This window comes from Eriocheir sinensis, unplaced genomic scaffold (assembly GCF_024679095.1).
Source record: "Eriocheir sinensis breed Jianghai 21 unplaced genomic scaffold, ASM2467909v1 Scaffold50, whole genome shotgun sequence".
In the NCBI taxonomy this organism is placed as follows: Eukaryota; Metazoa; Arthropoda; class Malacostraca; order Decapoda; family Varunidae; genus Eriocheir; species Eriocheir sinensis.
The window spans coordinates 72501-82500 of NW_026111832.1; the positions used below are offsets into that span (position 1 = coordinate 72501).

Below are 10000 nucleotides of genomic sequence, written 5' to 3' on the forward strand. Positions count from 1 at the left end.
ATCCCACAGTGAGATTTGACCTTTCCCAGCATCTGCAAGTAAGATTCAACCCTTCCCAGCACCCACCAGTGAGATTCAACCATTCCTAGCTCACGGGATGATCCATTAAACATTTGCCTAACCTCCCAACGCTGAATGCTAAAACCCAATCTCATTCCCAACTCTTTATATCTAACCCTTATTTCTACACTTCCAGAACCTACATAGCCCTTGGAGTCCAGCATCAGCTTGGGGTGGAGGAGCTGAACTCTAAGCATGTGGAACTGAACATCAAGCTACCCGTGGATGCTCCGTCTACGATCCACCAGAACAATTTCACTTATACGCTACCGAGGTCGTCGGATGAGGGCAAAGTGGGGACTATCCTGGGCTTTGCTACTAAGGAGATGAAGTCCTCGTATGTGTTGCTACTACTACTACTACTACTACTACTATTGCTACTACTTCTACTATTATTGTTACTGTTGGGATCGTTAATGTTGCTACCAGGGCCATTGTTGTTTGTGATAGTAAGGGTATTTTTTTTTCTTTTTTAATTCTTTTTTCAATTGCTCTCTCTCTCTTCGCTCTCACTAAATCCCTTATCTGACTTGGCCTTCTCCTCCCTTCCCTATCCTTCCCCAACCTTCCCCAACCTTCCCCATCCTTCCCCAACCTTCCCCACCCACTCAAACACCCTCGTACCATTCCCTACTCTTCCTCGGTCTTCCCCTTCCTTCCCCATCCTTCCCCAACTTTCCCCACCCACACGAACACCCTCCTACCTTTCCCTACTCTTCCTCGGTCTTTCCCTTTCCTACCCCTTCCTTCCCCAACTTTCCCCACCCACACAAACACCCTCTCCGTATTCCTCACTGCCCCTTCCTCAAACCTTCCGCAAATCCCCATTCTCCACAAACTCTTCCCTAACCAACCCAAACCTTCCCCATTCACCCCACCCTTCCGTATCCTTCCCCAACCTTTCTAAACTCTTCCCCAACTCCTCCTCCTCCTCCTCCTTTTCCTCCAGGCTCCTGATATCCAAGTTCAAGGTGATTGAGCTTCAGCTGATTGAAGAGAAGAAGATCTGCGCCCAGCTCGGCAATGTCCCAGAGTCCATTACCTGCGATCCGAACTCAAAATACAGGAGGCTGGACGGACGATGCAACAACCTCTTCCATAGCAGTTTCGGCGCCTCCTTCATCCCCTTCAGGAGACTGCTGCCCCCGGAGTATGGTGATGGTGAGTAGGGTATTGGGGGGATTGGGTTTGGGTTGGGGATTGAGAGATTGGGGGTGTGGATGGGGAGAGGGCAGTTGGGGATTGGGGAGGGCAGTTGGGATTGGGGTGATTGAGTGGGGATTGCGGGGAGGGAGCGGTTGGGGATTGGAGATAGAGGGTGACTGGGGTAGAAGGGTATTGGTGGGATTAGGTTTGGGTTGGGGATTGGGGGGATTGGGGTAGTGTGGATTGGGGGAGGGAGCGGCTGGGGATTGGGGATTGGGGTAATTGGGGGAGTGGGCATTGGGGGAGGGAGCGGCTGGGGATTGGGGATTGGGATAATTGGGGGAGTGGGCATTGGGGGGAGTGAGCGGTTGGGGATTGCGAATTGGTGGTGATTGGGGTAGTCGGAATTGGGGGAGGGAGCGGTTGGGGATTGGGGGTGATTGAGGTAGTGGGCATTGGGATTGGGTTTGGGTTGGGGATTGGGGGTATTGAGGGTGATTGGGGTAGTGGGGATTGGGGGGAGGGAGTGATTGGGGATTGGGGAATGAGAGTGATTGGGGTACTGGGGGTTGGGGAAGGGAGTGATTGGGGATTGAAGATTGAGAGTGATTGGGGTAGTGGGGATTTGGGGAGAGAGCGGTTGGGGATTGGGGGTGATTGGGGTAGTCGAAATTGGGAGGAGGGAGAGGTTAGGGATTGGGGATTGGGGTGATTGGGGTAGTGGGCATTGGGGGGAGGGAGTGGTTGGGTGATTTGGGTGATTGGGGTGATAGGGGTAGTTAAAGAGAGTGGGATTGGGGTATTTTGGGGTCTAACTTTAGGGATTAGGGTGATTTAGGATTGGGGAATAGAGGAACAGATTGGGGATTGGGGGAATAGATGATCAGGAAGATTGGGGGGGACTGTATCACTCGAAAAAAAATCACAAAAAAATCAATCTATATGTCTCTATCTCTCCCCCCGGTGACCCCAGGTGGATAATTCCCTCCCCCAGGTGTAACTCTCTCTCTCCCCCTTTCCCCGCCAGGCGTGTCTTCCCCCCGGTTGGCTACGGACGGGTCGGATCTCCCCAATGTACGAAGGGTCAGTCTGGCTCACAAGAATTTCTCCCAGCGGATGAGTTCCTGCTTCAGTGTGTTCCAGATGTGTTTCGGGCAGTTTATCGACCATGACCTGACCGCAACGCCCACAGTGAAGGGTAAGGAAGGGGGAGGAAGGATGGGGATGGGTGAGAAGGGGATGGGGAGGAAGGGATGAAAAGGGGATGGGGAGGAAGGGGTGAGAAGGGGATAGGATGGGGAGGAAGGGGTGAGAAGGGGATGGGGAGGAAGGGGTGAGAAGGGGATGGGGAGGAAGGGGTGAGAAGGGAATGGGATGGGGAGGAAAGGGAGGGAAGGGAAAAGGAGGGGAAGAAATGTGAAGGAAGGTGAAACTAATCCAGCCATGCAATTCCCCAATCAACAACATCCCCAGCTCTTCCCCAACCTTCCCCCTCCAATCCCCAATCTTCCCCAGGTGTTTTCCTCCATTCCCCACTCTTCCCCACCCTTCCTTAATCTTCCCCACCCATCTCAAGCTGTTCCCCACCATTCCCCACTATTCCCCACTTTTCCCCACCATTTCTCACCCTTCCCCAATCTTCCACACCCATCCCAAGCTGTTCCCCACCATTCCCCCCCATTCCCCACTCTTCCCTACCATTCCCCACCATTCCTCGCTAATGCCCACCCTTCCCCAACCTTCCCCATCCATCCCTAGCTGTTCCCCACCATTCCCCAACCATCCCCAACTCATCCCACCCTTCCCCAATCTTCCCCATCCATCCCCAGCTGTTCCCCACCATTCCCAGCTCATTCCCGCCCTTGCCCACCCTTCCCCAATCTTCCCCATCCATCCCCAGCTGTTCCCCACCATTCCCCAACCATCCCCAACTCATCCCACCCTTCCCCAATCTTCCCCATCCATCCCCAGCTGTTCCCCACCATTCCCAGCTCATTCCCTCCCTTCCCCACCCTTCCCCAATCTTCCCCATCCATCCCAAGCTGTTCCCCACCATTTCCAGCTCATTCCCACCTTTCCCCACCCTTCCCCAATCTTCCCCATCCATCCCCAGCTGTTTACCACCATTCCCCCAACATCCCCAACAAATCCCCACCCATCCCCCATCGTCCCCCTCCATCCCCAGCTGTTGCCCACCATTCCCAGATCATTCCCACCCTTCCCCAACCTTCCCCACCCTCCCCATCCATCCCCAGCTGTTCCCCACCATTCCCCAACCATCCCCAACTCATCCCCACCCTTCCCCAATCTTCCCCACCCATCCCAAGCTGTCCCCCACCATTCCCAGCTCATTCCCACCCTTCCCCAATCTTACCCCCCATTCCCCGCCATTCCCCACTAATCCCCAACATTCCCCACGCTTCCCCAGGCCAGAACGGTAGCCCCATCACGTGCTGCGACGAGCGAGTGCTACAGGACCCGAGCTTAAGACACCCCGAGTGCTTCCCGATCACCCTTCCCAGCGACGACCCATTCTACTCTGTGTACGGCCACACCTGCATGGAATTCGTGAGGTCCATTCCAGCGGGGCGGTGTCACTTCGGCCCCAGGGAGCAGATCAACCAGCTCACAGCCTTTTTAGACGGGTCCGCCCTCTATGGGAGTACAAGAGAACAGGTTGATGCGCTTAGGGAATTCAAAGGGGGACTTCTAAAAATGCAAGTAAGTTTGATTATAGATTTTGAATGGATATTTGCTCGCTCTTTCCCTTCCTTCCCCATACTTTCCCCCTCCTCGTTTTTCCCCTTCTATCTTGAAACAATATTAGTGTATTGAATTCCACTAAGTTTAGATGGAATATGTTACACGTATGCGCTAAGAAATGACGTTGTATCCGGCTTCTTAGAGGAAAAAAATGTCACACTCCCTCACCTCAGCTGTTATCTTTGTCCCCCCAGGAATTAAAAGATTAGCGATGCGACGTCACGCCATCATATACGTATTTCTCTCTCTCTCTCTCTCTCTCTCTCTCTCTCTCTCTCTCTCTCTCTCTCTCTCTCTCTCTCTCTCTCTCTCTCTCTCTCTCTCTCTCTCTCTCGTCATCAACGTTTTCTCTTCTCTCTTCTCATATTTTTTTCTTTAGTCTTTGTGGTAACAGTTTGTGCGAAGATTTGAGTTAGAATAGAGTATAGTTTTTAATTCTCTCTCTCTCTCTCTCTCTCTCTCTCTCTCTCTCTCTCTCTCTCTCTCTCTCTCTCTCTCTCTCTCTCTCTCTCTCTCTCTCTCTCTCTCTCTCTCTCTCTCTCTCTCTGTGTGTGTGTGTGTGTGTGTGTGTGTGTGTGTGTGTGTGTGTGTGTGTTGCTTCAAACTATCGCCCAATTAGCTTAACATCGGTTATAGGGAAGATGCTGGAGTCCATAATAGCCAGGAACATTCGGGAGCATTTAGAGAAACATAGCTTAATTCACGACTCGCAGCATGGGTTCACAAAAGGTAGGTCATGCCTCACCAATCTCTTGTCCTTCTACAATAAAGTATTTGAGGCGGTTGACAGAGATGAAAATTATGATGTAATCTATCTTGATTTTAGTAAAGCGTTTGACAAAGTTCCTCACCAACGACTGTTGCTTAAATTACAGGCTCACGGAGTAGAGGGTAAAGTTTTGAACTGGGTCAAGGCGTGGCTTAGCAATAGGAAGCAAAGAGTGCAAATCAATGGTAAAAGATCTGACTGGGGATGTGTTACGAGTGGGGTCCCACAAGGTTCGGTATTAGGTCCACTTTTGTTTATTATTTATATCAATGACTTAGACACAGGAATTAGTAGTGATGTTAGTAAATTTGCAGATGATACCAAGATCGGTAGAGTAATTGAGTCGGATCAGGACGCTAGTATTCTCCAAGGTGAACTCAACAGATTATATGACTGGGCGGATAAATGGCAGATGGAGTTCAATGTAGGGAAGTGCAGTATTCTGAGTGTAGGTAGGAACAACCCCTCACATAACTATTGCTTAAATGACACTCTCATAAGTAGGTCTGGGTGCGAGAGGGATTTAGGGGTCTTAGTGAGCTCTGATCTCCGTCCAAGGGCACAATGCATTCAAGCTAGAAATCGAGCTAATAGGGTACTGGGATTTATTTCAAGGAGCGTAAGCAACAGAAGCCCCAACGTCTTCCTCAAACTATATTTAGCATTAGTTAGACCTCATCTTGGCTATGCGGTTCAGTTCTGGTCACCCTACTATAGAATGGATATCAAAATGTTAGAATCGGTGCTGAGGAGGATGACTAAGATGATTCAGGGGTTGAGAAACTTGCCATACGAGGAAAGACTCAAACAGTTAAACTTGCATTCTCTAGAAAGGCAAAGGGTGCGTGGAGACATGATCGAGGTTTATAAATGGATGAAGGGCTTTAATAAGGGAGACATTCATAAGGTTTTGTTGGTAAGAGAACCGGGTAGGACACGAAGTAACGGGTTTAAACTGGATAAATTCAGACTCAACAGGGACATAGGCAAAAATTGGTTTACTAACAGGGTGGTGGATGAGTGGAATAGGCTTAGCAGTCATGTGGTGAGTGCCAATACAATTGTCACATTCAAAAATAGACTAGATAAATTCATGGACAGCGATATTAGGTGGGGTTAGATACACGGGAGCTTAGGGTCAAAGGAGCTGCCTCGTACAGGCCTACCGGCCTCTTGCAGACTCCTGCGTTCTTATGTTCTTATGTTCTTATGTTCTTATGTCCCTTCGTTACGCGGAGATCAAGGAGACTCAGGCTGTCGGCAATACTTTACAAAAGCGTCCACAACACAAGCCTTCCCGTATGATTTATTTGGTCCTGAAAAATCTCCATCACACAGTTGCAATGTTGACCCGTGCTTTTTAGGGATGCAGCTGCTACTACTACTACTACTACTACTACTACTACTACTACTACTACTACTACTACTACTACTACTACTACTACTACTACTACTACAATGATGTTTAACAATATTCTCGCAATCGCAAAGTGGAGAAGAAGGATAAATATACCTGACCAATTATTATACTCTCTCTCTCTCTCTCTCTCTCTCTCTCTCTCTCTCTCTCTCTCTCTCTCTCTCTCTCTCTCTCTCTCTCTCTCTCGTATCTTTACTAACACCACTATCTCCTAATTATAAGCTTTGCCGTTGAGTTGGGTAATGAAAGGTCCCGGCGAAGCTAATCCTACCGGTGTGATAAGATACAGGGAAAAAAAGTAATGTTGAAATCTGTTATTTCCTGTGTCGCAAGAACTTTATATTACCTTGGTGTTTGGGGGAGCTTGACGGATAGATAGATAGATAGATAGATAGATGTTGCTGGATAGACAAGACAATACAAGATTATCACATTACGCGAGTTTTCCCCACGATGGTCCAGACAAAATTACCCCTTGGGTCTTAAAAGAAATCAAACATCAAATTTGTAAACCGCTCTCCATCATTTTCAATAAATCTTTAACAGCTGGAAAAGTTCCGTCGGATTGGAAACTTGCAAATGTCACACCAATTTTTAAAAAGGGGGACAAGTCTCATCCAGGAAACTATCGACCAATTAGCCTGACATCTATTGTTTGTAAGTTAATGGAGACTATCATTCGCGACAATATGGTGAAATTCTTCGAAGAAAATAATATAATAAATAATTCGCAACATGGCTTCCGTAGTAAACGTTCGTGTTTGACTAACTTACTTGATTTTTTTCACTATATTTTTGAGGTGTTCGATGAAAGCAGATCAGTAGATATCATATATCTGGATTTTCAAAAGGCATTTGATAAGGTCCCCCACCAACGATTGCTCAGCAAACTACTGGCGCACGGTATCTCGGGTAACATTCACAATTGGCTTGTGGACTGGCTCTCTGAGCGGAAACAGAGAGTAGTTCTAAACGGTGTTACATCTAACTGGCTCGATGTCAAAAGCGGCGTACCTCAAGGATCAGTGCTTGGCCCCATGCTCTTCTTAATTTATGTTAATGATATCGATGATGGGCTCACTTGCAAAGTATCAAAATTTGCTGATGACACAAAAATTGCTAGTAAAGTAACTGCGATACTCGACGAAGAAGCTTTACAATCAGATCTAGATCGACTTGCACGTTGGGCCAATCAATGGCAAATGAAATTTAACGTTGAGAAATGTAAAGTGTTGCACATCGGAAAAAATAACAATCGCGTTCGGTACGTAATGAATGGCCAACAACTTTCTGCAGTAAGTAAAGAATAGGATCTTGGAATCACTATATCAAGCGATTTAAAGCCCGGTCAGCATTGTTCAGAGGTAGTTAAAACTGCAAACAAATTGGTTGGCTTCATCGGACGAGTCTTTAATAATAAATCGGAAAAAGTAATATTAAAACTGTATAATTCGTTGGTTCGACCCCGTCTAGAGTACTGTGTACAGTTTTGGATTCCCTACTACAGAAAAGACATAGAAAAGTTGGAACGGGTCCAACGAAGAGTAACAAAGATGATTCCTAGGTTGAGAAATTTGTCATATGAACAAAGGCTTAAAAAAGTACATTTAGTCAGCCTATCAAAACGAAGAATGCGAGGCGATCTAATAGAAGTGTTTAAAATGTTCAGAGGATTCAGTGATATTAATGCGGAAGATTACTTTACAATTGATCGATCAAATAGAACAAGAAGAAATCACAATTTGAAGATAAGTGGTAAAAGATTCTCGTCGCACGAAGCTAAACACTTCTTCTTCAATCGAGTTGTTAATGTTTGGAACTCTCTACCTTGTGATGTCGTTGATAGTACAACAGTTACGGCCTTCAAGAATAGATTAGACAAGTGTTTTGAATCCAACCAGCAACTAAGATATTACTCATTGTCGTAATAACGTTAAGTTCTTTCAAATACTGGTGTCCTTGTCCGCTTTTATCGCCCGGTTAGTGGTAGCAGTAATGGTAGTTCTTTCCTCTTTCCTACATAAATTCCATGCAGTTTTTCCATGCTGCATGGTTCTTTTTCCTTTCCTGCCAGCTTTGGCTGGAGGGATGGGGGGGTGGGGAGGAGCCTTCGCCTTTGCTGTCCTTCATCTTCCACCTTTGATTAGATAGTTAGTGTAGCTTGTCACAAACAACCTCGTAAGGACCAGCAGGTCTGCTGTTGTTTGTTCTTCCTTTGTGTTCCTTTGTTCCTTCCTACCCACAGCTTCGTCTTCCCCTTCCTTCCTCTCTCTTTCCTTTCCCTTCCTTCCCATACCTTCCCCTTCCTTCCTAACCCCACTTTCCTCTCCCCCTTCTTCCCCTTCCTTCCCCATACCTTCCCATTCCTTCCTAACCCCACCTTCCTCTTCCCCTTCCTTCCTCTCTCTTTCCTTTCCCTTCCTTCCCATACCTTTCCCTTCCTTCCCCATACCTTCCCCAACACCCTCCTTCCTTTCCCCATTCCTCCCCACACCTTAATCTTTCCACCAACGCTGTAATGCGATACTGGAACAAGCTCCCTGCGCCTACCTTCAGTGGTCCAGTGCAACACGATTGGCTCCTCTGAAAACAAGCTCGACCGTCACTTCTTTCAACTTAATAATTACTAAAGTTGAAATGGGAACTTATGGAGCCATCTGGTTCATATAAGTTCACATAGTCTGAACCATGGACTCTGTAGGCTCTGTGTAAATCTATGTAAACCCCTCTCTCTCTATATATATATCTCTCTCTCTCAGGTGACCAAGGAAGGATTCGAACTGTTGCCTATCACTAAGGGTGAGGAAGACGCTTGTAATGATAGGAAGGAGAACAGCCAAGGACGATTCTGCTTTCATTCTGGTAAGTAGTAGTAGTAGTAGTAGTAGTAGTAGTAGTAGTAGTAGTAGTAGTAGTAGTGGTGGTGGTTGTAATGGTGGTGGTGGTTGAGGAAGAGGAGGAGGAAAATGTTAGATAAATTCGATATATTGTTTGTGATTTTCTCTGTTTTTCTTTCTTTTCTTTTTTTTCATTTTTGTTGTTCTCTCTCTCTCTCTCTCTCTCTCTCTCTCTCTCTCTCTCTCTCTCTCTCTCTCTCTCTCTCTCTCTCTCTCTCTCTCTCTCTCTCTCTCTCTCTCTCTCTCTCTCTCTCTCTCTCTCTCTCTCTCTCTCTCTCTCTCTCTCTCTCTCTCTCTCTCTCTCTCTCTCTCTCTCTCTCTCATCATCTTTCCTTTCTTTTCCTTTTAATATTTTAACTTTCTTTTATTTTCTTCCTTCCTTTCTCCCTCTCCTTCCTTTCTTTTTCTTTCTTTCTTTCTTTCTTTCTTTCTTTCTTTCTTCTTTCCTTCCTTCCTCCCTTCCTTCCTTTCCCCCTAACCTAACCTAACCTAACCTAACTTAACCAAACCAAACCCATCCATCCCTTCTTTCTTTCTTTCTTTCTTTCTTTCTTTCTTTCTTTCTTTCTTTCTTCTTTCCTTCCTTCCTTCCTTCCTCCCTTCCTTCCTTTCCCCCTAACCTAACCTAACCTAACCTAACCTAACCTAACCTATCTATCCCTTCTTTCTTTCTTTCTTTCTTTCTTCTTTCTTCCTTCCTTTCTTTCTTCTTTCCTTCCTTCCTTCCTTCCTCCTTTCCTTCCTTTCCCCCTAACCTAACCTAACCTAACCTAACCAAACCAAACCCATCCATCCCTTCTTTCTTTCTTTCTTTCTTTCATTCTTTCTTTCTTTCTTCTTTCCTTCCTTCCTTCCTTCCTTTCTTCCTTCCTTTCCCCCTAACCTAACCTAACCTAACCTAACCAAACCAAACCCATCCATCCCTTCTTTCTTTCTTTCTTTCTT

General features: G+C 46.6%; 1 protein-coding gene across 1 annotated transcript in view; it reads left to right on the forward strand.

The window, feature by feature from the left end:
- LOC126992742 (chorion peroxidase-like) overlaps window positions 1-10000 on the forward strand; it is a 19279-nt gene that overhangs the window by 3194 nt on the left and 6085 nt on the right. Inside the window, exons 4-8 of the mRNA XM_050851558.1 lie at window positions 197-397; window positions 1010-1221; window positions 2234-2404; window positions 3635-3927; window positions 8918-9020. Of these exons, the coding sequence (XP_050707515.1) occupies window positions 197-397; window positions 1010-1221; window positions 2234-2404; window positions 3635-3927; window positions 8918-9020 (980 nt within the window). The remainder of the gene's footprint in view (window positions 1-196; window positions 398-1009; window positions 1222-2233; window positions 2405-3634; window positions 3928-8917; window positions 9021-10000) is intronic.